This window comes from Syngnathus typhle, linkage group LG4 (genome assembly GCF_033458585.1).
Source record: "Syngnathus typhle isolate RoL2023-S1 ecotype Sweden linkage group LG4, RoL_Styp_1.0, whole genome shotgun sequence".
Lineage (NCBI taxonomy): Eukaryota > Metazoa > Chordata > Actinopteri > Syngnathiformes > Syngnathidae > Syngnathus > Syngnathus typhle.
Window position 1 is genome coordinate 6,519,985 of NC_083741.1, and position 26,900 is coordinate 6,546,884.

A 26,900-nucleotide genomic window follows, 5' to 3' on the forward strand; every position below is an offset into this window, starting at 1 on the left:
CTCTGGAATGTAGGAAGTGAGCTACTCTGTAATTACCCAAAGGCCAGCCTCCTGTGGCGTATCATTGGCTGGCAGAAGGCAGATCTTGATAGGCAATAGCAGTCCCACACTCCTGAAAGAGAATATTGGCCAGACCCTGAAGAAGCTCAGTCTGAAGAAAAAAAAAAAAGAATACTTTGGGGGATAAATAAAAAGACGGTTCCATTAGTTTCTATTATCACGTTAACAGCCATCTAACATAACTAGTACTACTATTTTCTTTATAAAGGACGGCTTTATAAAGGACGCTCCCATTCACTGAGGCGCTCACAACCCGCTGCACATTTTGGCAAGAGTGTGCTCTTGCTTATTTTCAGTGCTGCCATGTAGAATTAGAAATACTGTTGGATGTGCTACTGTTGGGTCTTGAACCATAAATTTGTATCAAGAGGTCACTGGCTTAAAACATGGAAACTGGTTTGATGCATGTGTTACGGGCTGATACTGGTGCCATGTAATGATGATTGAATATTTGTATTGTCGTTTGTAATACATTCACATTTTGCTCTTGAAACAAATAGGGTCATAACGAGAACATGACTTCAAAGTCTAATGGTTGGAATATCAAACGGGAAATATTAAATGAAATTTTATACAATCTAAAGGCTTAAATAATGAACAAATAGAAAATTACAAAGTACCAGTAATGTGTAAAGAAATCTTAGAGTAAATGTTTTTCATGTTCTGTTGTTCTAATATGTTTTTATGTTATTGGAAGCATTCAAATTTGTATATTTGTAGTATTTTGTTGAACTATTACAAATAAAACATTTTAAGTTGTTTAATGCTCAGCTATCCGCAGCCTTTCACTCATGTTGTTTTTGCTGTGGTATCCTCCCCGCCCCTTTTTTGGTCTTATATATCTTAGATATTAACATACTTGTTTTAGAGTAGAACAACAGCTACTGGTTGTTCTAAACATATTCATACGAAACTACTGCAGGCCAAATGAGACAACTGTACATCAGCAAATCTGTGTGTACCAGGGCAAAACTTAGTAGAGCCCTGTCAACAGTTGCATTTGCACAACACTAGGTTACAGTTGGTTAACTCAGATTGTACAAACCAGCGAATTACACTTCTACATGTCTCAGTGAAGTACCGTAATGGCCCGAATATAAGATGGTGTTTTTTGCATTGAAATAAGACTGAAAAAGCGGGGGTCGTCTGACGTTCGGGGTCTAGACATTATACCCATTCACAACATTAGATGGCGCCAGATGGTGAATGCTGAACTTAACTCCCCAGGCCAAAGCGAACCCCTGTCACGAAGAAGAAAAATAGAACTAGCGGTAGCACGAAGAAGAAAAACTAAAAATAGCGGTAAGAAAGAAAAGAGAAGAAAATAAGAGAAGAGATAACAGAAAATGGAGAAACAGTAGGTTTATTTACATTTCAAAAACCAGAAGCCATTCATTTACAAATGTGATTGCACTTTAGTTTACATATTTAAATGTTCAGATATTAAGATGTGATAGACAGTTTTTGCATGATTTGAATGAGGCAAAATAACATGCTTTTTCTCTCGACTATATTGTTATAATCATTTGTTTAAGATGTACTGTAATTATTTTCTGTATTAAAATTAAATTTGGTGTTCAAAAAGTCTTTTTTCAAACTTGAGTCTTGAAAAAGTCTTAAAATCAGGGTCGTCTTATATTCGGGTCAATACAGTAAATGAGAAAACCCTGGCCTATCACGTTTAACACTCCAAAGTGAGCTTGGTCGGAAGACATAGTAACATTTTATTTGTTTTGTTGTAGGAGTTTGCAGCACTAACAAAAGAGGTGAATATGTGCCGGGAACAACTGCTGGAAAAGGAGGAAGAGATTGCAGAACTGAAAGCTGAGAGAAACAACACACGGGTTAGTTGAAATGTTATGCTTCAAAACGTGGTGGTTTGACTTCTTAAGAAATTAGAGATTGTCTTTACCATCTTCTACGTTAGAGTAGGGCTGTACAACTAATTGAAATTCAATTAGGATTAAGATTATTACACCCCACATTTTCAAAATTGGCATAATTGTAAAAATTGTTATTAATAAAACACGTAGTTATAAAGTTGCTATTTCTTTGTAATATGTTCTGTGCAGCGCAAATGGTCAACGCGTAGTGTTCTGATTAATGTTTGTGGAACATGAATTAAACAGGCAAAATCCACCTGTTTTTATCCATCACAGGGGCCATTTTGCCACTGGCTATCGACTAAAAATTACATTTGCCATACAGGTGCCAGGTCTCGGGTCACAACCAATCATAACTCAGCTTCACAAAACTGGTGAGTCACGATTGGTTGTGATCGGGCACCTGTGATGTCATTTTCAGTCAACAGCAAGTGACAAAATGGCTGCCCCCTGAGATGGATAAAAACAAGGGAATTTTGTTGCTTAATTCACATTCCACAAACAAAACATTAACCAGAACATTTTTGACTAGTTGGGCTGCACATACAACACATTGTATGAAAAATTTAGGGTTGACTTCCCCTTTAATATTTCTACATTAAAACAAGTCTGCACAATAAATGTTCTCCAAATCAGATGAGACTATTTATTTAATTAATTTAGCTCTGCCTATACTCAGTTCAAAAAATTTCAATCTGTTTGAAATTGCCCTACTGAAAATTGTTCTTGACACGAAAATATAGTTTGCCACTTTGCACAGTGTGAATTAAGAAATAACAGTTGATTACGTAAAAACTATTATTAATTCTTAGTAGTCACACTTTTACTCAGGGCCCTGGGTTTAACCTGCACAAAAAATTGCTACTCAAAATTAAAATGACGCTCCTTAAATGAAGTCAAAACTGCTCCACAAAAAATCTAAAAACAAAAAATTGTAGAGCCTTCTGTCATAAAGTCAGCAATCCATATGTTTTCAAATCACCTACAATGGAAACAATTGTGTTGTGAATTGTAGGCTACTTGCAATAATCGTGTTGGTAATATTAATGAAAATTTTACCTGTGTAATACCACGCAATTTATCTCGTTTTCTCATATTGGTTGTTTGTTCAGCTCCTCTTGGAGCATTTGGAGTGCCTGGTTTCTCGTCATGAGCGGAGTCTGAGGATGACAGTCGTGAAACGACAAGCTCAGTCTCCTGCTGGAGTCTCAAGTGAAGTGGAAGTCCTCAAAGCCCTTAAGTCACTTTTTGAACACCATAAAGCCCTTGATGAGAAGGTAGGACTTATTATGCCAAGTTTACTATGACCTTTCAGACCGTTAAAATGTATGATTGCGTCGGAATTTCTTTCACTTTTTTTTAGGTACGGGAGAGACTGCGAGTCGCCTTGGAAAGATGTAGTGCTTTGGAGGAACAGTTAACTCTGTCACACAAAGAGGTGAGAACATTTCTGTTTGTCAATACGCTCTAAACAATGAACTGCCATTCTTCAGAACATTTTTCCATCGTTATTTCATCGGTTCACAGAGAGAGAGCTTGCCTACAATTGGCTAGTCATAATATCGAGAAATGAACTGTCCCTACTGTGTGTGAAAAACACGAAGGTTATGTTCTGGAGCGACGATGCCGCAGCTGGCACAGGGTGTCTTGAATCTGTGTAGTCCACAATGTAATCTCAAGACTATCAATGCATACTAGAGAACATACATCTGTGAAGAGTCTGCAATACCCATAATTGTCCTGCTATCTGGAGAAAGCACCCATCAACCCTGAGACAACAGGGGCAGTTTGCTCATAAAGAGTGCACCAAAACATCTGCTGAGAGGTGCAAGTCTGATTGAAAATTACAAAAATTGCAGTAATTGCCTCAAATGTTCACATCATTTTTGTCAAGGCCTGAATTTGTTTCTAAAAGCAATTCTCTTCAACCACAATTCAAAAATTTCTTTGGTTGATTTATTAATGCTTTTTTTCTTTAGTTTCTGTTCGTCTTTCATGAAAAAATGGCCACCTATAATTTTGTCCATGTGTATATATTGTGCAATTGTAATGCTCTTATTTTCATAAGATCAGTACAGTTATAGCCAGTAATCCACTTGTACTGTGTCAAAAGACGCTAAGTATAAAATAATCATTGAAATTGTATTTATCGTCCAGTACTGGTTCTGACAGGACCACCACAACTTGGCTCAAAGCTTAATGTCAGACCCTGGCTAAATACATAAAAACCCCAGTCAGCATGCAAACGCCCGTTGACACACATTGTTTCGATAATGAAATATTGCTTTTACTGTACTTAATATGTCAGCTGCTCCCGGGACTTTTCTGTTTTAATTCCTTACTTATTCTATATCCATTCTGAATCTGAGAAATAGGAACTGAATCTACCCCTCTGTGTGCACATCCCTTTAAAGGGCAGACAAGTCTTGAAATCTCCCTGTTGAATGGGATTAAGATTGACAAAAGCCCTAGAGGATGGTGAACTGTCCTAGATTTTATCTATGCCCTATGATGAAGCACTTAATGCTACAGTCATCTTTTGTTGCTGAGGCATGCCCTAAAAGCCCGGGGGTAATATACTGTCTACCGTTTTTTTCCGTGTATAGTGCGCAAAATTTAACGAATTTATTGTCCTAAAATCTGGGGTGCGCATTATACATGGGTACAAAAAATTTTTAATTTTTTTTTTTTTAAATATATATATATATATATATATATTTTTTTTTAGAAAACAAAACTAACAACAGGACTGACCGACAAAGTCGTGGAACAAAAAGACAGGGTGACATTACCAAAGACAGGAACAGAAAGCAAACAGACATCATGACAGTAACACATGCAATGATCCGACGATGAGTGAGGGGCAGACAGGACTTAAATACAAAACACGTTACATCGATTGAGATGACACAGGAAGAGAGGGGCGACGCGAACAGAAACTATGGCAACCTAGACACAACCGAGACGTGACAAATGTCCCTCGAAATGAAACTTGAAATCACCAAGTTTTGGTTTCCAAGGGTCTTTTTATTCCTCTTCAACGTCTCTCCCATGCAGAGCCGCCTTTTTCACGTCCGCACGCCTCTTTCCCGTGCGCGCACGGAGCGCGGTGGTGCGTTTATGGGCAGTCGGAGAAATCAACGCCAACAAAAAAAATTACTGTTTTTTTCCGTGTATAGTGCGCCCCCATGTATAGTACGCACCCCTAAAAATGGCATGCTGATGCTGGAAAAAAGCTTGTACCCATGTATAATACGCACCCAATTTTTATGAATTTTTAAAAAAAAAAAATTTAAATTTTTTTTATTTTTTTTTTTAAGTCCCAATGATCGTCACACACGCAGGGAGGCAATGGGTCCCATTTTTATAGTCTTTGGTATGGTCTTAACTAGGCTGGATGTAATTTTTTTTGTTGGCGTTGATTTCTCCGACTGCCAGTAAACGCACCACGGCGCTCCGTGCGCATGGAGCGTGTTTGAAGTGAACAGCAGAGAAGAAAGGAACAAGGCAAAGTGTTGTGAAATAAAATATTACCTGTAATACGGATTTAGGTAGAGAACTGAACTCTCGCTCTTTATATAGCTGACGTGTCTTGCGCATCCGTTCTGCGCATCTGTAATGGCGGCCTCCGTATGATATCCGGTTTGCGTGTGTGCGCGTGTGCGTGTGTGCGAGAGCGAGAGAGAGAGAGAGTGCGAGAGAGAACGCTCAACCGTAGCGCGCCGCCGACCGCCCAACTGCACCGCGCTGGTCGCATTAGTGTGACAGAGCCGTCGCTGAAATTTAGAAGATATTTTTAAAGTCCTGATGTACTTTCTAAAATTTAAGTGGACCTCAGTGCGCACTGCGCAGGGAGCTTAATTTGGTGCGGTCGCGCAACCGCAGCGCGCCGGGCGCTCACTGTCGCATTGCTTAAAGAGCGCCTTTGTGTTTTAGGATGAACAGCAGAGACCAAAGGAACAAGGCAAAGTGTTGTGAAATAAAATATTACCTGTAATACGCATTTTGTTATTTGCTGATTGAAACTGCTAATTAAACTGTGAATTGAAACTAATAGGAAGAAAACAACTCTCGCTCTTTATATAGCTGACGTGTCTTGCGCATCCGTTCTGTGCATTTTATTTCACAACACTTTGCCTTGTTCCTTTCATCTCTGCTGTTCACTTCAAACACGCTCCATGCGACCGCAATGCTCTCGTATCAGACGCTTGCTCGATCACCTGCTCGTTTGCTGTCCCGTGCGCGCACGAAGCGCGGTGGTGCGTTTACGGGCAGTCGGAGAAATCAACGCCAACAAAAAAAATTACATCCAGCCTAGTTAAGACCATACCAAAGACTATAAAAATGGGACCCATTGCCTCCCTGCGTGTGTGACGATCATTGGGACTTAAAAAAAAAAAAAAAAAAAATTTAAAAAAAAAAATTTTTTTTTTTAATTTTTTTTTTGTACCCATGTATAATGGGCACCCCGGATTTTAGGACAATAAATTAGTAAAATTTTGCGCACTATACACGGAAAAAAACGGTACATCCAGCCTAGTTAAGACCATACCAAAGACTATAAAAATGGGACCCATTGCCTCCCTGCGTGTGTGACGATCATTGGGACTTAAAAAACAAAAAAAAAAAAAAATTCATAAAAAAAAATTCATAAAAATTGGGTGCGTATTATACATGGGTACAGGCTTTTTTCCAGCATCAGCATGCCATTTTTAGGGTGCGTATTATACATGGGGGCGCACTATACACGGAAAAAAACGGTATGTTTTTTTTGCATTACACATGACAAACAGAAAAAAAGGTTCCCATGTTGTACTGCTTGTAAATCAATGACTTAATTCTGTGTTAACAAACTATCTCTGTAGTTGGTTTACCTCAGGGAGCAGGGCTGCCAGAAAAGGGGATTGGCTGATGGAACCAGTGAGGTCAACCACAACTCTGAAAATACACCAAGCACGAATGGGAAGGTGAGGTTACTTATTAGCTTTTGGTTGGCAAGCCTGTGAGAAAGCCGGTCTGCCACCTGCTTGGTTAATTTAATTAAAACATTGCGAGCTCAATTATTACAGCCAGAGGTGTCAATAGTATTTATGTTCGTTACTCAAGTAGAAGCGCAAATATTGGGTTTTAAAAATACTTCATTTATACGATGGAGTTAATACTTCATTTTTCACTAAATTAAAAGTTATACCAGTAATGTTTTTAAAACATAGTGTAAAAAGAATGCATGCGAGTAAAAAATACAATGAAGCAGAAGTCATGTCAAACATTTTCTTTTCAATATGTTCTATGTGCTCTGACAGTCTAAACCAGGGGTCCCCAAACTTTTTCCTGTGAGGGCCACATAACCTTTCCCTTCTCTGATGGCGGGCCGGTGTCAGTTTGTAACAGAAAAAGTGTGACGATCGTAGGGGAGCTTAAAAAATTTATTGTTTTCCAGAAAGCCACACATAACCAAATAACGGTTATTTAATAACCCTTTCCAGGTTCTATACAGAAAAAAAGTCAGGAAACAAATAATAACACTACGTATTAATGAAATAAATAATAACTAAATAACCCTCTCTGAGTTCTTCACAGAAAAAACAGGAAATAAATAATAACTAAATAACTCTCTCTGGGTTCTTCATAGAAAGGAAACCATGGAACATTAACTTTCTGTTGTGCCATGCACAATCTTAACAGATAAAAGTTCAGCTCAGTTGTCAGAGCAGAACCTCTCTGACACATATGAGCAGTCTCTTAAAGTTCTTGTGTTCCTTCCTTATAATCCTTTTGTAGGTTCCAGTAGGCTTGTCGACACCGCTGTCTTTTTTGTTAAAGTTTGCTAGTGCGTCATAGTCTGGAGTAAAATTTGTTGTGGCAATTCTTAGGCGAGATCCGAGGTGTTGGTCCGTTTACCTCGATCTTTGACGGGTAGATGTTGACGTTCATGTGGCTGAACGTCACGTCGCGTACGTCGAGCCAAATTGGCCACTCTTTTTTAACATTCGGCACTCACTTCTTTTCTTCGGGCCACTCATTTTAATGGAAGGATTCCAGGGGAAGTTTTGCGGGTGGCTTTAGCGCAAAACTGCATCTGAAAGCTCAGCGCGCAAATTACAAGAATGCTGTCGTCACAGCCCACGCTCTAAATTCGGGACTGATACAAATAGAGCGCGAGTGCGCCATGTCCGTACGTACACGCACTTGTGAGTGTGCACCGAGCTTTCTGACACGGCTTCCGGTAGTAAATGCGCAGGCGAGCGCTTCCCCATCTACTGGGCAAACGCAGTCATTGCAGGCAAAATGAGCAAAAAAAAAAAAAAAAGTTTAATAATACAATTTGTTCAGGGTTGGCGGGCCGGATTAAACGGTCCCGTGGGCCGTATCCGGCCCGCGGGCCGTAGTTTGGTGACCCCTGGTCTAAACAGTGAACACGTATTTCCTGGAAAGTAAGTTAAAAAAAATCCAGTGAAAAAAAAACACAGTGATTTCATAAGACTGGCGCTTTATCATCCATCCATTATCTGAACCGCTCATCCTCACAACGATCAAAGGCGCGATGGGGCTTATCCCAGCTGACTTCAGGGAATAAGTGGAGGACACCCTGAACTGGTTGCCAGCCAATCGCAGAGCAGACATACGTTTTTAAAAGACAGATATTCTATTATTTAAAAATGTATTAAACATACGCATTGCTGGCATTTTGTTCTAACTGAAATTGTTGTGGTTTTTTTTTGTTCCAAATGGCTTGCCTAAATTAGAATCTCACATTGCATTGTAGCGAATGGTCAAATCTGGGACATTTAATGCTCCGGATAGTGACAGTTAGTGATAAATGTAAATCAGTGATGATAGTAGTGATAAAGGTCCTTGCAGCAAATGCTGGATTGGTTAGCTCAAGTGCTTCTTGAGAGCCAGTTGCTCCTTTCATTATAAGTCATTGAATTCTTTAGCGATTTTGATGCGAGTTGTTAGAAACAGCAGACGTGCAGCTATGATATGTGTGATGTGTCATTTTATGATTGGGGCTTTAACAATGAGACCATCACAGAAAATGATGTTGGTATTGATGCCAAATACCGGTGGCTAGTGGTCGCCTGTCTGAATCATACGGGTTGTTTTTAAGTTAAAATAACTTACCGTAATTTTCGTACTATAAATCGCAGTTTTTTTTCATAGTTTGGGTGGGGGGGGCGACTTATACTCAGGAGCGACTTATATACACATATATGTTTTTTTTCACTTTTTTGGGCATTTTATGGCTTATACTGCGGTGCGACTTATAGTCCGAAAATTACGGTACTTAAGATGTCAATGATCCCTTGGAATATACACTTGCCAACGGCAGATGCCATGACAGTCCTAACCATCAATTAATTTCCTGAACTGTTAATTGTGTTGGTCCAATTTTAAACTAATCTGTGGCATTCTATATGCTGGTTAGCGCAAAGCTAACCGGAGCTTTTGTCCTTGGCTGGCTCTAGCGGCAACAGCTCATCTTCCTCCTCGCTCGTAGAAATCATGATATCTTAGAAGGAAGCAGGTTTTTACCCCAGCTGTCATTTCCCACACAACAGATGACAGGCCCTCTAATTGGTTACCATGTAAACAAAATAGGCACTCCAGTGATGTCATACATGCACCAGAGTCTTCAAAATTCTGAATCAAGATCCCATATGCCATGTCCAATCGAACGAGTGAACAAATCACGACTCATTCGCTTTAGGATGGATGGATGGATGGATGGATGGATGGATGGATGGATGGATGGATGGATGGAGGGATGGAGGGACGGATGGAGGGACGGATGGAGGGACGGATGGAAAATAGACTTCTAATATTACATTGTTTAATTTATATAACCACAGCGGTCATCTGATGGATCACTCAGTCAGGAAGATGAGTCTGGTTCTGGTTTCGGCAAGGTTGGGGAACTCCAGGGTGTTGTGGACCGTCAAACCGCTGATCTGGGCCAGATGAAGGAGCGCATGGCTGCGATGGCATCTCGAATCAGTGAGCTGGAGGAAGATGTGGACACTGCGAGAAAAGACCTCATCAAATCTGAAGACATGAATACACGATTACAGAGAGACCTCAGAGAAGTAAGTGCAATGTTGTAGTGGCAGTTTTAATCCTTAGTTTTCAGTGGGGACGGGACAAGACACAAACCCCACGAGACGAGATACCTCATGAGATTTGAGTCCACGAGACAGAGACAAAATGGAATTTTACAAAAATCTCACCTCATATACAGCATAGACAGCTAGCCATTATGTCCACAATTACCGTATTTTCCGGACTATAAATTGTATTTTTATTTTCATAGTTTGGCCGGGGGTGCGATTTATAATCAGGAGCGACTCATATGTGAAATTATTAACACATTATTACTTGATCATTAACACATTACTTACTTACTATAGTATACCGTAATTGTCGGACTATAAGTCGCGTTTCTTTTCATAGTTTGGGTGGGGGGGGCGACTTATACTCAGGAGCGACTTATATGTTTTTTTTCCCAAACATTTTCAAAAAAAAAAGTGAAACCGCGGTAAACGTCAGGGCGCACGCGCTGCGAAGTTGATAAAAGACGAGGAATTTGATCGATGGATTTAATGATTTAGAGTGCACAGATGGTTTGATAACATTATTGCTTATATAATAGTTATTTGATATATAATTTATATATCGTTATATGGGCCTGTGGAATATTTTTAAGTGCAAGAGCCGTCAGCGGCGCGCACGCATTGTTGACAAAGGACGATTGATGGATTTAATGAATTGGAGTGGCGCAGATGGTTTTATTATTAACGTGTTATTTATGTAATAGTTTTTTGAATAACTCCGAATTTTACGTCAGGGCCGTTCTCAGCTCTTAGTTTGTGTGTATGTCACGTTAACATAGCTATCGTTTAGCCTGTTGTTGCTCGTTCATGTCTGTTCTTGGTGTTGGATTTTGTCGAATAAATTGCCCCCCAAAATGCGACTTATACTCCGGAGTGACTTATATATGGGTTTTTTTCGCTTTTTTGGGCATTTTATGGCTGGTGCGATTTATACTCCGGTGCGACTTTTAGTCCGAAAATTACGGTAGTTGATCACTCCACATGTTATTTTCACTTTGAACCGCATGAGGGCGCACTAGGCCTGTGGAATAATTGGAGCCGCAACTCACAATGAGTCTGACCTCAGCGCTGCATGTACTTCCGGAGTCAGCAGCGGTGTTGTTTGTAAGTGACACAGAGGATGAAAATTTTGATGGATTTAATGATTTGGAGTGACACGGATGGTTCAATAAAATTGTTATTTATGTTGTAGTTATTTGATATATAGTTTTCTATATAGTTATGTGGCCCTGTGGAATAACTGGAACCGCAACTGGCGATAAGTCTGACGTCAGCGCCGCATGTACTTCCGGAGTGAGCCGCGGCGTTTTTTTTTTTAAGTGACACAGAGGACAAAGATTTTGATGGTTTTAATGATTTGGAGTAACACAGATGGTTCGACAAAATTGTTATTTATGTTATAGTTATTTGATATATAGTTTGTATATAGTTATATAGGCCTGTGGAATAACTGGAACTGCAACTGACGATGAGTCCGACGTCACCGCCACATGCACTTCCGGAGTCAGCAGCAGCGTTGTTTATAAGTGACACAAAGGACGAAGATTTCGAGATTTCGATGTATTTAATGATTTGGAGTAATGGTTTGATAAACGTGTTATTTATGTCATAGTTATTTGAATAACTGTTAATGTTACGTCAGGTACGTTCTCAGTTCCTCGTTTATGTAATGTTGGCGTACCGTATCATTTAGCCTGTTATTGCCTATTCATGTCTGTTCTTGGTGTTGGATTTTGTCAAAAAGTTCCCCCAAAAATGCCACTTGTACTCTGGTGTGACTTGTATGTTTTTTCTTTCTTCTTTATTATGCATTTTATGGCTAGTGCGACCTGTACTCCGAAGCGACCTATAGTCTGGAGAATACGGTAGTTTGTGTGTTGCGACGTCAAAATGTCAAAATATTGTTGCTGTTAAGTTTAGGTGAAAAATAATAAACTACGTACGCGCCTAACACGTACAGCAAACGTGATACATACACCTTTAAGACCAACCTGACCAGCAAGATAAATTGTGTGTGCCGCATATGTGGTTCAAAACCAGCCGCTTTTGTATCACCGGATATTGCAACCGTTGTCAGTCACAACAGCGACTCCGTGATTCCGCAGAGAAAGTTCCAAATTGGTGAGAGCTCCCTTTCAGACATCTGCTATATTCACCCTGGTGCGAGTCTCATAAAGCGTGTAAGCCAAAAAAGACTGCCAAAAGAAAATAGATCAAGTGCTGCGCTAGGACGGGAAATTTCATGGCGAAACCTTGTTCCATCCTTAGAATATACTGTTCATAGTTGGCAGATATTTTATTATTACCATACCTTTTTGCAATTCAAAAGTTTGTCCTGGGCAGTTTTATCTGGGTTAACATTGCAAATTAGACTTGTTTCATAGGTTTGTCATCACAAGTCCACTGAAAATGACAGAGATCAGGGTTATATTTTCGTTGTATCATTAAAAATGCTGGCAATAATGCATGTAATTGTGCGTGTTGTGTATAGTCTATGGCTCAGAAGGAGGATATGGAAGAGAGGATCACCACTCTAGAGAAGCGCTACCTGGCAGCTCAGCGGGAGGCTACGTCCGTCCACGACCTCAATGACAAGCTGGAGAATGAAGTCGCTAACAAGGAGTCCCTGTTTAGACAAGTAAGTGAGCCAACCATATTGGTGCCGGCTGGAGCATTTTAACAACTCTTTTCTCAATGCCAAGAAAGTCTGTGTTTTTTTTGTTAACATCTTCATCATTTTGAAATGAAACAAAAGTATTTGGCAATCGTATCTCTTGAAGACTTGCACATTTTTTAGACATCAAAGGTCCAGCAAACCCAGCGAGCCGTTATGCTGGTGGTCTGACATGCATGATGTAGTTAGTTATTGTCCAATGACGAGCCTCGAACTGTGTTTTGTTTCCATGTTTTTTCTTCTTCGTTTGTCGGTGTCAGGTTGGATCCCGTCGGTGGTTGGATTTAATGTTAACTTTAAAGTCGTGTTATTAGAGTTGATAATTCATGATGTCAGTTAAAGATCGCACAAGAGAGACCTGATACTCAAGCGCATCAATAACACTCAGAAACTAAACAAACATTTGGTCAGTAACCTTGATTGGGAATAATCCTTACCGTCATCCTTTCTTTTGAAAACTCGGGTTTTCTGTCACACTAAGAATGAACTCAAAATGTCATTGTCAGCTTTGCACACCAACATTACTGGTTTTCAGTCAAGTTCGTTGTTTGTTGTTTATTTTTGGTTAGAATATAAAGCCACTGGCTTGGATTTACCGACGAAGCTTCTCAACTTTATCGCTGTGATGTTTTTCCTTCTTACATAGACTGAAGACAGAAACCGGCAGCTTCAAGAGAAACTGGAACTAGCAGAGCAGAAGCTGCAGCAGACTATCCGCAAAGCAGAGACTCTGCCAGAGGTGGAAGCCGAGCTAGCACAACGGGTAGCTGCCCTCACAAAGGTACTGCCATCTGGCCCTGTCGCTTAGAATTTCTCTCATTATTTGCTGAATTTTACATGTATTTAATTATTTGTCGTGCATGTCTATTGCTACACTTTCAAAGGCCCCATTTAATTTTTGACAAAAAAAAATGGTAGGAAGCTTTAGGTAGGAACTTTCTGTGGAATGTGGATGAGCAACCATTGTTTTGTGGTCTAAACATTGGAGACTTGTTTCCAATAAATACTGTTACATTATTTTCTTATGGTTATGATATTTTCTAGGGCCCAATCAATTACTCGTCCCACTGTTTGACTCTTCAAATATCAGCCAAAGTAATTGGCCAAATGGCTAATGTTTGCAGAATTATTTATTTTTTTCCTACCTTTATGTACATTCATTCAGCAGTTCGGGCGGTTGTAACTCCAGTCTCAATATTTATTTACACATAAATTGAAATCAGAACTCAGAACTTGTATCCTTGAATATATACAGTGAATTTTGTTGATATGGTCATTCTATTAACTAGTCATTCAAAACAAAACCATTTTAATTTTCGCAAATAAAGTTCAGGTGAGCAACATAAGTTGTATAATTTTTGTATAATTGTTGCCCATGGAATTGAATTATGGGGGAGATATTTTATGCGTTACTTTTATTTATTATTTTCTTAATAAGGCGATTCATGTTTTTTTTTTTCTCCCAAAAATCGGCATCTACCACATGAATTTATATTGGCCTTCATATTTTATTTGTCATGTACAGTAGGTATCCTGAATTTAGAGAAAGAGTAATGACTAGAATATTGTCATCAGTCTGCTAAATTAGCAGCTATTTCATCAAATTGTGTTTAAAATTACTACATTTTACTCTTGCTGTAACATTTCATTTTTCTGTGGTCTTCGTGCCTTTTCCTTCATCACTTCCTTCTTATACCCTTAGTGTGTTCCATGCGGCTTTAAGGGCTCTAAGACTCAAAAGGTAGAACACCTTTTTAAGTACGGAAAAATCTATTTCTGGATCCATGCACTATACAATTTTTTTTTTGTTACTGAATTTAACCAGGCAAATTTCTATAGCCATACAATAATAACTAATGTGTAGAAATACCGTACTGTTAAAAGTATTTGCCTTTCTCAAATCCTTACTTTTTTGCATAGTTTCACACTTTATGTTTTAAGATCATCAAACAAATGAAAAATCAGACAATGATAATCCAAGTGAACATAAAATGCAATTTCAAATGGTGATTTATTTCGTCAAAAAACTATATTCAAAGCTATCTGGTGCTGTGTGTAAAAAATATCCCTCTCCCCCTGTCAAATTATATATTAACTAGGGCTAAATTTATTTTCATGCTGCACATCCAGCCCTGATTTCCTCCAGACCTGTTCAATCAAGAAATCACTGAAGTAGAACGTGTCTGACAAAATGAAGTCAACTAAAAGATCTCAAAAATCTTTGACAAAATGCTGCAATCCCAAAAAATTCAAGAGCAGATGAGAAACAAAGTAATTGACCTCTGTCAGTCTGAAAAACCATCGCAAAGCCATTCCTAAAGTTTTCGGACTCACAGTGAACCACAGTGAGGGTTCTTATCCACAAATAGAGAAAAGACAAATCAGTGGTGTCCAGCCAGCCTACAAATATTGTACAAGGCACCCAGGACAACGTCTAAACAACTGCAGTCCTCCCTCGCCTTAGTTAAGTGAGGTCAGTGTTCATGACTCAACAATAAGGAAAAGACTTCTCCGAAAAGACATTCATGCCAGAGTTCCAAGGCAAAACCCACTCCTGACCAAATAGAGCTTGTCTTACTTTGGAACAACAATTAAAAAAAAAAAAACAACTATGACTGAAAAACGTTTGAAAGGAAATGCTATGCACCGGGAAAAAGAAAGTCGAGCTTTTTGTCTTATTTAAATGTAACACAGCATTTTAGAAAAAGAACATCATACCATTGTACCAATGTAACATGGTAATGGTACTTAAGGACCTGGACGACTTGGTGTGATCGGGACCAGAGATTTTTCTGTTTACCATAAAGTCCTCAGGCAGAATGTTCAGCCTTCAAGTTCCAACATCAAGCAGAAGTGCACTTGGGTTCTTCACCACGACAATGATCCAAAATGTGTCAGCTAGTCACTTCTGAATGGTTTACAGAAAAAAAAAAAAGGTTGTAGAGTGTCCTAGTCAAAGTCCAGGCTTGAGTCTGACTGGAATGCTTTAGCATGACCTCAAAAAGACATTCATGACCAGAAACCCGCCAGTGTTGTTGAATTAAAGCAATTGTTTATGAAAGTGTGGGCCAACATACCTCCACAGAGATATGAAAGAGTCATTGCCATGCTTCATTTCAGTTGTTGCTGCTGATATTCGGATTAGGAGTTAAGCACTTACAGTAGTTTTCGGACTATAAATCGCTCCGGAGTATAAATCGCACCAGCCATAAAATGCCCAAAAATGTGGAAAAAAACATATATAAGTCGCTCCGGGGTATAAATCGCATTTCGGGGGCAATTTATTCGACAAAATCCAACACCAAGAACAGACATGAACGAGCAACAACAGGCTAAACGATACGGTATGCTAACGTGACAAACACAAACGAGGAGCTGAGAACGGGCCTGACGTAACATTCAGTTATTTTAAAAAAAACTATTACATAAATAACACGTTTATAAAACCATCTGTGTCACTCCAATTCATTAAATCCATCGATCGTCCTTTGTCAACAATGCCGTGTGCCGCGCCGCAGTTCAAATTATTCCACAGGCCCATACAACGATATATAAACTATTTTAAATAACTATCACATAAACAACAATATTATCAAACCATTTGTGTCACTCCAAATCATTAAATCTATCGATCAAATTTCTCGTCTTTTATCGATCATCCTTTGTCAACAATGCCGTGTGCCGCGCCGCAGTTCAAATTATTCCACAGGCCCATACAACAATCTATAAACTATATATTTTAAATAACGATCACATAAACAACAATATTATCGAACCATTTGTGTCACTCCAAACCATTTAATCCATCGATCAAATTTCAAAATGTCCAGAGGATATGGCGCTTTAAAGTGTTAATTACTTTATTTGATTTTTTCTCTCTATTTTTCATGTTTTGAATATGTTCAAGATAACGATATCAAAGCATGTGAAGTGATCAACCATACTACAAATAACATGTGAAGTGGTCAACTATACTTGTAAGTGATTTGTTAATGATCAAGTAAAGATTTGTGAAAAAAAACATATAAGTCGCCCCCCCACACCCAAACTATGAAAAAAAACACGACTTATAGTCCGAAAATTACGGTAGTAACAAAATACCAGTTAGCTTTGAATGTTTTCCCCTTTAATACATACAGTGCATTTACTAACTAAATCTTGTTTTTGTAACTTTTACTTTTATTTTGTCAAAAGTTTTTATTTTGTTTTTCTCATTGTTTACTTGAGGATATATTTGTCTTAACGCCTCATTTGTTTGATACTAAACATGAAAGTGGCTAAATTATGCAAATATATATACCTATGTATATAATTTGCAATGAAGGCAAATACTTTTTTATGGCACTGTACAAACAGTATTACTATAGTTACCAAAAACTAAAGGACTAACAAAAAGGCATTGAATTTTCGAAAAAGTGCTTGGTTAGGTGACGTATCAGACTAGATTTAAAATGTTCTTATGTAGCTGAAGTTCAAGCCCTAATTTACCCTTCTTGTCTGTAGTGCTGTTCTATGTACTTGAGTGCACTGCGGCTGGTACCGCCACGCTTTTTCTCAAACACACACCACTGCTAACACAAACAGGAAGTGCCAGTTGGATTGCTTATAGACCAAAGATGCTTCCCAATGACATGGCAAAAGAAACCGAAAGGGCCTGCCACATATGAAAGCGAGATTTGAAAGCAATTGAAACGTCACTACAGATGCTTTGATAGCGCCAATGTATATTATTTCTATACAAATAGATGTCGTCTTAATACGTGATGAAATGAGCAGTATTTCTACTGTTTGTGTTTTTTGTTAGCTTTGCCTTGTTGTGCATCGTCACTGCTGGTAGCTCTTGTTTATGTAGAAACACACCAGATGCTAGATCTTTTGTCTGTGGAAGTAGATGGCTTCATCCCTTTGAAGGATTTCCGCTTTGTTCCTTAACCTTCTGAAGGATGACTGCAAGAGAAACTGATGCCTCTAGCTGTAGACCCATTACTTCGGAAAAAATTGAATATGGAAAGCCACTGAGCAAGCAAAGTACTAAGAGTACTTTTGTTGTTGTCTTGTCTTGCTCAGGCAGAGGAACGACACGGTAACGTGGAAGAGAGATTGAGGCAGCTGGAGTCCCAGTTGGAGGAGAAGCACCAGGAACTGCTCAGGGTAAGAAAGGAGCAAACTGAAAGTTATTAAATTGGACTAACCTCCAGTTGAATTGATAAACATTTGCATTTTTTCCTTCTCTTTCAGGCAAGGCAAAGAGAGAAGATGAATGAGGAGCACAACAAGCGCCTCTCTGAGACAGTGGACAAGCTCCTGTCTGAGTCCAACGAGAGACTCCAGCTTCACCTTAAAGAGAGGATGTCTGCTCTGGAGGACAAGGTACTTGTCCATTTGTGTTGTCAGTTCTCATTTAGTCATAGCCTAATTCCAGTGCACCAATTTATGTCATAGCCTTACTCCAGTGCACCAATTTATGTACTGAAGAAGAATCATCTTTATTTGTTATACACACACGCAAACACAGACACACACCGCACGCAAGGTAGGGCCCGTTTGCGACACACATCATTTTAAATATTTACTGCGCATGTTAACAGCCATCTAACTTAACTAGAACTATTTGCTTTATAAAGGATGGCTTCCCATTGAAGTATGCTGGCCAGGAGTGCAACTACCGCAATGTGACTCGTTCATGGTTCTTGGGCAAATTCTGCAGCGAGGACCAGATGTTGATGCCCAAGTGAATGAACACCCTTTTAAAAAAAACAACTTTGCGTTGTTTTGCACAAAACAAAGGAAGTTGAGTGATATTAAATTTACCCCAACCTCCTTTGTTGGTCCAGTTTATAACTCCATCCATCCATTATGTGTACCACTTGTCCCCACGGGGGTCGCGGGTGTGCTGGAGCCTATCCCGGCCGTCATCGGGCAGTAAGCAGGGAGACCCGGTTGCCAGCCAATTGCAGGGCACACAGAAACGAACAATCATCCGCACTCACACCTAGGGGCATTTTGGACTGCTCAATCGGCCTGCCAAGCGTGTTTTTGGGATGGGGGAAGAAACCGGCGTTCTCGGGGAAACCCCACTCGGGCACATGGAGAACATGCAAACTCCACACAAGGAGGGCCGGAGGTGGAATCGAACCCGCACTCTTTGAACTGTGAGGCAGAACTGTGAGGCAGACCAAGTGCTCCACCGTGCCGCCACTTAATAACTCAAATTGGGTTATCAACTGAATGAATCATTTTAATGAATGGATTCTAGAGACTCACAGGAGTGAAAATCATTGTTCCTATTGCAGTTGCACTGTGCAGCCCACATTACTTGATGCACATCAGTCATTCTGTGTCCTAATTTTCTGTCTCTTCAGAACGCGCTCATAAGGGAACTTGAGCACACTAAGAAACTGATAGAGGAGTCTCACCATGAAAAGGTAAAATACTATGCCTTTAAAGTTAAAAGGTTTCGCTCTCTTAAGATTTCATCATGTCCTGTAATATAGGAGCAGCTTTTGATTCAGATTGAAACGTTGAGGGCTGAAAATGAGCAGGGTAGGAGCAGAAGCAACTCGTTATTACATGGGTAAGTGTGTTTGTTTTCAACCTCTCTCTGTGATCTCTGATTTTTGTGAGTAAAAGTAAGCATTGAACATTGATAAACACAATAATATTAATATAATCTTACACTGTTCTGGTGTGTTATGCTAGTCGATCGCAGCTGGGAAGCACCCCAGACTTCAGGTATCCGGTGTCTGCTTCCTCAATGATGGACAGTAACTCAGACCATTATGGTGGTGCTCTTGTGTTAAGGCGGCCCCAAAAAGGAAGAGTAGCAGCCCTTAGAGATGAACCATCCAAGGTGAGCTGTCCTATTTTGATGAACATTTTGAATTATTTGATATATGATGAAACACTTTGATTGATTGATTGCTTGATCGCTCGATCGATTGAACATATAAACACATTACAAGATGAAACACGATGAAGAATGTTACACTCACTCTTTGTTAAATGATGTGTACCGCTTTTAAAGTTCCTGTGAATTGATGTAAATGTATTCTTGGACACAGCAAATTGAAGAATGTGTTAACAAGCCCTATAATATGCCAAGTACTACTGAATATGTAATCAGGCATCAAAATGTTGAGGGAAATATCAAAGTCAAAGTCTGCTTTATTGTCAACGTCTTCACATGCCGAGACACAAAGAAATCGAAATTACGTTTTCCCTATCCCACGGTGACAAGACATATTACACGATAGACATACAAGTAAACGACGCAATATGGAAAACAAGAAGGCACAAACAATAAATAATAAGAGTAATAATAAATAATAAATAAACAGATAACACAACAAATAAGAGCCAGTGTGCATACAGACAGTTAAAGTACAGGACGCTACGCAGAACGGGGAAGCGAGTTCAGGATCCTGACAGCCTGGAGTATGAAGCTGTTTGAGAGTCTGGTGATGCGGGAGCGCAGGCTTCTGTACCTCTTCCCAGAGGGCAGAAGCTCGAACAAAGAGTGAGCGGGGTGACTCACATCACTCACAATCATGGTCGCCTTGCGGGTGAGATGGGAGGTGTAAATGTCCTTCAAGGAGGGGGGAGCGAAGCACCAATAATCTTACCAGCCGTGTTCACTATGTACTAAGATACATGTGTTTGCATTTAGGGAATTATTGTTCTGGGTGAAAATTAATCACCTAATCTTTTTGCACCTTTGTCCCCCTACTTGTACCTTCCTGTAAATCGAGCTGTTGTTACATGCAGTTTCTCACACGTGAGATTAATAAAGTTCCTCTTATCTTATCTTAATACGATATAATTCACTATGTAGTTTTTGTTGCGTCGTTACTCTGCCTCTGCTTACTGCCAGTGGGGTTCGTTCCATTGTGCTAATTACATACAACCTGGAAGAAGAAAAATAATCAACAACACGCCGTTGCGTAGTTAAAAGTAAAAAACTGCCTCTTGTTTCTTCGCACTGTAATTTCTACAATATCATCCATTTGAAATACAACAACAAAAAAGAATTGGGGTCCATGACCAAACCGCGTTAGACAGAAAATCACGTAGAATCAAAGCGAGTAAAATCGAAGCTTAGGTATAATTTCTCGAGGGCTTCTTTTCTATTTCCAACTGAATGCATCTAAACAAAACAATATGAAAGCGCACTGTAGTACTTGGGCTGTCAAATCAGCGCCGGTAGAACGTTTCGCACAGGTCGGACATTTTAGCAGGACACCGGTACCTATACCAAAATGTTGGTATCATGACAGCCCTTCAAATAACACTTTTTTTTCTCAATCATAGCTAACTAGCAAAGTACATACTTTAGTGCAGTGGTTCTCAAATATTTTTTGCAGTGCCCCCCTTTTGGAGGTAAAATGATTTTTAGCTCCTCCTCTGTCACGTACAAACAATTATTTTTTAAAACTACACGTCTGTGTGCGTGGATGACAACATACTGTGAGTTGCTTCTAGCGAACTCCTCCAACAGGGAGTCACAAGTTCACAGGTCTCCAGGCAATTTGGTGTTGGCTGCTAAATGCTATGTTGGGTGAGAGTTAAACAATTGTAAATAATTTACCGTATATTCTGCCCTATTAGGCGCACCGGGGTATAAGGCGCACCTTCAATGAACGGCCCATTTTAAAACTTTGGCCCTATATAAGGCGCACCGGCCTATAAGGCGCATAAAATAGAAGCTTTACTGCAACAAACTGAGGTTGACTAGGGTTGCGGTATGCACCCACTAGCCAATAACCAACGAGCCCTCTGTAAACAATCGCGTTTCTCAAACGATCCTATAAAATGATTGGAACTGACTAAAGTTCAATCTAACGCATTGGTACTACTTACCTATGTTTCCCTTCCATATTGATCCGTAGATTTACTCGAAACATGAACAGAGCAGCCTATTTTGACATGAAATAGCCTCCCGCGTATAGCAGCTATCGTTATAGCATTAGCCATCCGCAATTTCCTATGAGCCTCAGCTCGCAATCTCCCATGAGCCTCAGCAAAGTGTAAACAATCGCGTTTCTCAAACGAGCTCCTATAAAATGATCGGAACTGACTAAAGTTTGATCTAACACATTGGTACTGCTTACCTATGTTTCCCTTCCATATCGATCCGTAGATTTACTCGAAACATGAACAGAGAAGCCTATTTTGACATGAAATACTCTCGCGCGTATAGCAGCTATCGTTATAGCATTAGCCATCCGCAATTTCCTATGAGCCTCAGCTCGCAATCTCCCATGAGCCTCAGCAAAGTGTAAACAATCGCGTTTCTCAAAAGATCTCCTATAAAATAATCAGAACTGACTAAAGTTCGATCTAACGCATTGGTACTACTTACCTATGTTTCCCTTCCATATCGATCCGTAGATTTACTCGAAACATTAACGGAGCAGCCTATTTTGAAATGAAATAGCCTCGCGGGTACAACAGCTATTCGGTGACGCCCCCTGACTACAGTTACCGTAATGTTGGGAAGCGATGCGACCTTGTAATTTACTAGTCGTACTAAAACGTACTAAAACATTTTGGCAGAGCACTGTGTACAAGCAGTATGGATCAACAAATTCATCACTTGATCCATATATAAGGCGCACCGGACTATAAGGCGCACTGTTGACTTTTGATAAAAATTTAGGTTTTTAGGTGCGCCTTATAGGGCGGAAAATACGGTACTCAACCCACAACCTTCTTGCTTTCATGTCTCCAAGCCTACTGTTCCTTTTATGTCTCAGTCCTGCAAGGAAGCTAGCTGTGGTTTATGTCTCTCTGTCCCACAGACCACAATGATATTGTTGTCCCATATTGGTTTTATTTTGGGCCGCCTCACAGTTTGAAAACCACTGCTCTAATGGAAGAAATGGGCCAATTATTTATTACTGAGTAACTCAGTTACATCGTGGGGATGTCTGACTAATCCCAGGGTCTCCCTGTGTGTGACTGGGCCCCATTTTAACCAAACTATCCAGACAATTTAGCAAGTGAAAAACGAGTTTAAGGCTTATTTCAACCATTCAGTTCTAAATTGTTCCGTCTTTGCACATGTTTTCAATGCTTAATTTCAAACTTATTTAATATATTGATAATCAAATTAATTAAATGACTTTGTGGGGTCTTGATGAACAAAGGTTTTTTTTCTGAAATACAGCGGAGCCTCGGTTTTCGACCACAATCCTTTCCAAAAGGCTGTTCGAGAAGTGAATCGTTCGAATTCCGAATCACGTTTTCCCATTACAAATAATAAAAAATAATTTAATCGGTTCTAAGCAAAACAAAAAACACCTTTTTTAAGCATTTTTTCAGTTGTGCATTTTTGTTCGATCGCGCAACTGCAGCGCACCGCCGAACGCGCAACCGTAGCGCGTCACCGACCGCGCAACTGCACCATGCTGGCCGCACTATTGTGACAGAGCCGTCGCTGAAATTTACCGCAGTATTGTGACAGAGCCGTCGCTGAAATTTAGAAAATATCTTTAAAGTCCTGATGTACGTTGCAAAATTTAAGTGGACCTCAGTGCGCAGGGAGCTTAATTTTGTCCGATCGCGCAACTGCAGTGCACCGCCGAACGCGCAACCGTAGCGCGCCGCGGACCGCGCAACTGCACCGCGCTAGTCGCATTATTGTGACAGAGCGGTCGCTAAAATTTAGAAAATATTTTTAAAATCCTGATGTACTTTCCAAAATTTAAGTGGACCTCAGTGCGCAGGGAGCTTAATTTGGTCCGATCGCGCAACCGCAGCGCGCCGGCCGCTCACTGTCGCATTGCTTTAGGAGCGTCTTTGTGTTTTAGGATGGCTTTACTGCTCCCACTTGCTTCCTTTGGAGGCATGATTAGAGTTGATGCAATCCTCAGAGTAACAAGAATGTAATAACGAACGGAGTCAGTTGGCATGCGGGTCCTCTCGGCTCATCTCGCAAGGTTCGCCAACCAAATTTTGTCCGACATCCGAAGCAAAAAAATCTCAAATTTCTTGTTTGAATACCGATTTGTTCGAGAACCGAGACGTTCAAAAACCGAGGCTCCACTGTATTAACATTTACTTTAATTATTTTTGGGTACTACGCACTGTATCCTACTTAACGTCCTTTCTATTGTGTGGTTGAAGTTGGTTTTAAAAATCTGCTTTGTCTTTGTTTGCTTGCCTTTGGACTTCAGCGTCAAGTAAGTCACCATCAAGGAGCAAAAAATATATACTGACGTCTACTTGTCTGTTGTTTATTAACGACTAATTAAGTATCCAGGTGGCTTCTGAATCTCTTCTGTCATTCTTGTTTACAATATTTGTTTTTCATTTCAGGTGCAGACTCTTAATGAACAGGAGTGGGAGCGTGTCCAACAGGCCAATGTACTTGCTAATGTGGCCCAGGCTTTCGAGAGTGATATGGATGCCTCGGACCTGGAGGAGGATCGAGAGACCATCTTCAGCTCTGTCGATCTTTTGTCCCCTGGTGGTCAGGCAGATGCACAGACTCTGGCCTTAATGCTGCAGGAGCAACTTGATGCGATCAACAATGAAATCAGGTACTCCAGCCAAGGCAGAAACAACCACCACAAATTTGATTATTGTGTTGCCGTGTAATTTGCAAAATTTTCACTGCTTTTTTATTCTTTTAGAATGATTCAAGAAGAGAAGGAAAACACAGCCATCCGAGCTGAGGAAATTGAGTACAGGGTGGGCAGTGGCGACAGCCTTGGAGGACGTTTCCGTTCAATAAGCTCCTTACAGCCTTCACTATCTGCCGGCTCTCCTATGGGCAGCAACTCTCCTCCAGGCTCTGGCCACTCCACACCAAGACGTATTCCTCACAGCCCCCATAGAGAATTAGACCGGATGGGTGTCATGACCCTGGTAAGACTTCTCTTGATTTTTTTATTTTTATTTTTAACATGTAATTCTAAAGATTTAACAGCTGTGGGGTTTAACCAAAATATTAATTACAGCAATTATAATTCATTTGGAGCCCTCCATTATCATATGTATCAATTTTGAATTTATATTGTTAGCGCCCTTGGCTTTACTCAATGCTGGGCATCTGGCATATATACATGTACTGTACTTTGATTGATGCTTAATCACAGCATTTGAACCCCTGAAATTATATTTTTGAAATGTGTTTTTTGCATCGATGAGGAAGTAACAACATGAAAATGGTTGACTGACTTGTGATGCGACATGGTGTGCTGAACTAACAGGCTTTTTCAGTTTATTAGAAATCTGCCGATGCACCAGTATTGCTTCAATTAATGGCCTCGAGTAGACTCCTTGTCTCAATTCATGGCTGGGTCCATCCACTTGATCGAATAAACATTCATCGTTTATCTGATCCTCACGATAGACTCGTGTTGTCGTGATACCAAAAATTTGACTTTGATACTATAGCCGCATAAAATTCTTCTATTTTTTTACTGAAATAATATACCTCAGCAAACACTTGAAATGCTAAAATAGCAGTAAAATAATTGTTGACAGCAAAACAACTTAGAATTGTTTTAATTTTTATTACTTAAAACAATTACTGTAAGGCTAATCATTAGACTATGTTTTACACAAGAAAACTTATTACGAACATTTCAACATTTTGGAACAATTGAAGAAAAAACTTTGAACATAAAACTGCCAATAATATCATATATACCCAGGACTGTACACATGTTATACAGAGCTGGAATGCTGAAAATTCTATCAATGTTCAAATAGTTGTGAACCTGACTTTACATACTGTGTTTTCAGTTTCTAACAATACAGTATTTATAATTCCTAAGCGGCTAGTCTCCGTTGCCAAAACGCACAGAGAGTCTTGACGCGAGTGAATGGGAGCAAGCAAGGATGGCTGGCTCAAAGTGCGCGCACCCTCCTAAATCCATAAAAAAAATAAAAATAATGCAGGTTAAGTTAGACGGCCATTAGAGTTGGAGCACCTAGTCTCTATTTTTTAGTACTACAGTGGGGCAAAAAAGTATTTAGCCACCCACCAATTGTGCAAATTCTCCCACTTACAAGATCAGAGATGGCTGTAATTTCCATCACACTTCAACTATGAGAGACAGAAAGGGGGGAATGAATCCAGGAAATCAAATTGTAGGATTTTTAATGAATTAATTGGTAAATTCTTCGGTAAAATAAGTATTTGGTCACCTACAAACAAGCCAGATTTCTGGTGCTCACTGTCCTCCAATCGTTACCTATATTAGTGGCACCTGTTTGAACTCATCAGTATAAAAGACACCAAACTCGGCAATGGCCAAGACCAGAGAGCTGTCAAAGGACACCCAAAAAAAAAATTGTAGACCTGCACCAGCCAGGGAAGACTAAATCAGCAATAGGCAAGCAGCTCGGTGCGAAACAATCTACTGTGGGTGCAATTAATAGAAAATTGAAGACATACAAGACCACTGATAATCTCCCTCAATCTGGGGCTCCACACAAGATATCACCCTGTGGGGTCAAAATGATCACAAGAACACAAGAGAAAAAAAATCCCAGATACACACGGGGGAACCTAGTGAATGATCTGCAGAGAGCTGGGACCAAAGACTACCATCAGTAACACACTGCGTCACCAGGGACTCAAATCCTGCAGTGCCAGACGTGTCCCCCTGCTTAAGCCTTTACATGTCCAGACCCGTCTGAAGTTTTCTAGAGAGCGTTTGATCCAGAAGAGGATTGGGAGAATGTCATATGGTCTGATGAAACTAAAATAGAACTCTCTGGTAACAACAACTCAACTCGTTGTGTTTGGAGGAGACAGAATGCAGAGTTGCATTCAAAGAACACCATACCTACTGTGAAGCATGGGAGTGGAAACATCATGCTTTGGGGCTGTTTTTCTGCAAGAGGACCAGGACGACTGATCTGTGTAAAGGAAAGAATGAATGGGGTCATGTATCGTGAGATTTTGAGTGAAAACCTCCTTCCATCACCAAGGGCATTGAAGATGAAGAGTGGCTGGGTCTTTCAGCATGACAATGATCCCAAACACACCGCCCGGGCAACAAAGGAGTGGCTTCGTAAGAAGCATTTCAAGGTCTTGGAGTGGCCTCGCCAGTCTCCTGATCTCAACCCCATAGAAAATCTTTGGAGGGAGTTGAAAGTCCGTGTTGCCCAGCGACAACCCCAAAACATCACTGCTCAAGAGGAGATCTGCATGGAGGA

The 26,900-nt window shown here is 40.0% G+C and overlaps 1 protein-coding gene across 12 annotated transcripts in view; it reads left to right on the forward strand.

The window, feature by feature from the left end:
* The window catches only part of LOC133153217 (liprin-alpha-1-like), a 61,790-nt gene that overhangs the window by 13,602 nt on the left and 21,288 nt on the right, over positions 1-26,900 (forward strand). For 11 of the 12 annotated variants that reach the window (XM_061277348.1, XM_061277349.1, XM_061277350.1 and 8 more), the window contains 14 exons: positions 1,803-1,904; positions 3,056-3,220; positions 3,307-3,381; positions 6,809-6,910; positions 9,797-10,030; positions 12,546-12,692; positions 13,375-13,509; positions 17,796-17,879; positions 17,967-18,098; positions 19,091-19,153; positions 19,223-19,302; positions 19,428-19,578; positions 24,045-24,268; positions 24,362-24,596. In XM_061277348.1, coding sequence (XP_061133332.1) covers positions 1,803-1,904; positions 3,056-3,220; positions 3,307-3,381; positions 6,809-6,910; positions 9,797-10,030; positions 12,546-12,692; positions 13,375-13,509; positions 17,796-17,879; positions 17,967-18,098; positions 19,091-19,153; positions 19,223-19,302; positions 19,428-19,578; positions 24,045-24,268; positions 24,362-24,596 — 1,929 coding nt within the window. The remainder of the gene's footprint in view (positions 1-1,802; positions 1,905-3,055; positions 3,221-3,306; positions 3,382-6,808; positions 6,911-9,796; positions 10,031-12,545; positions 12,693-13,374; positions 13,510-17,795; positions 17,880-17,966; positions 18,099-19,090; positions 19,154-19,222; positions 19,303-19,427; positions 19,579-24,044; positions 24,269-24,361; positions 24,597-26,900) is intronic. The other variant, XM_061277357.1, reaches the window with a different exon arrangement.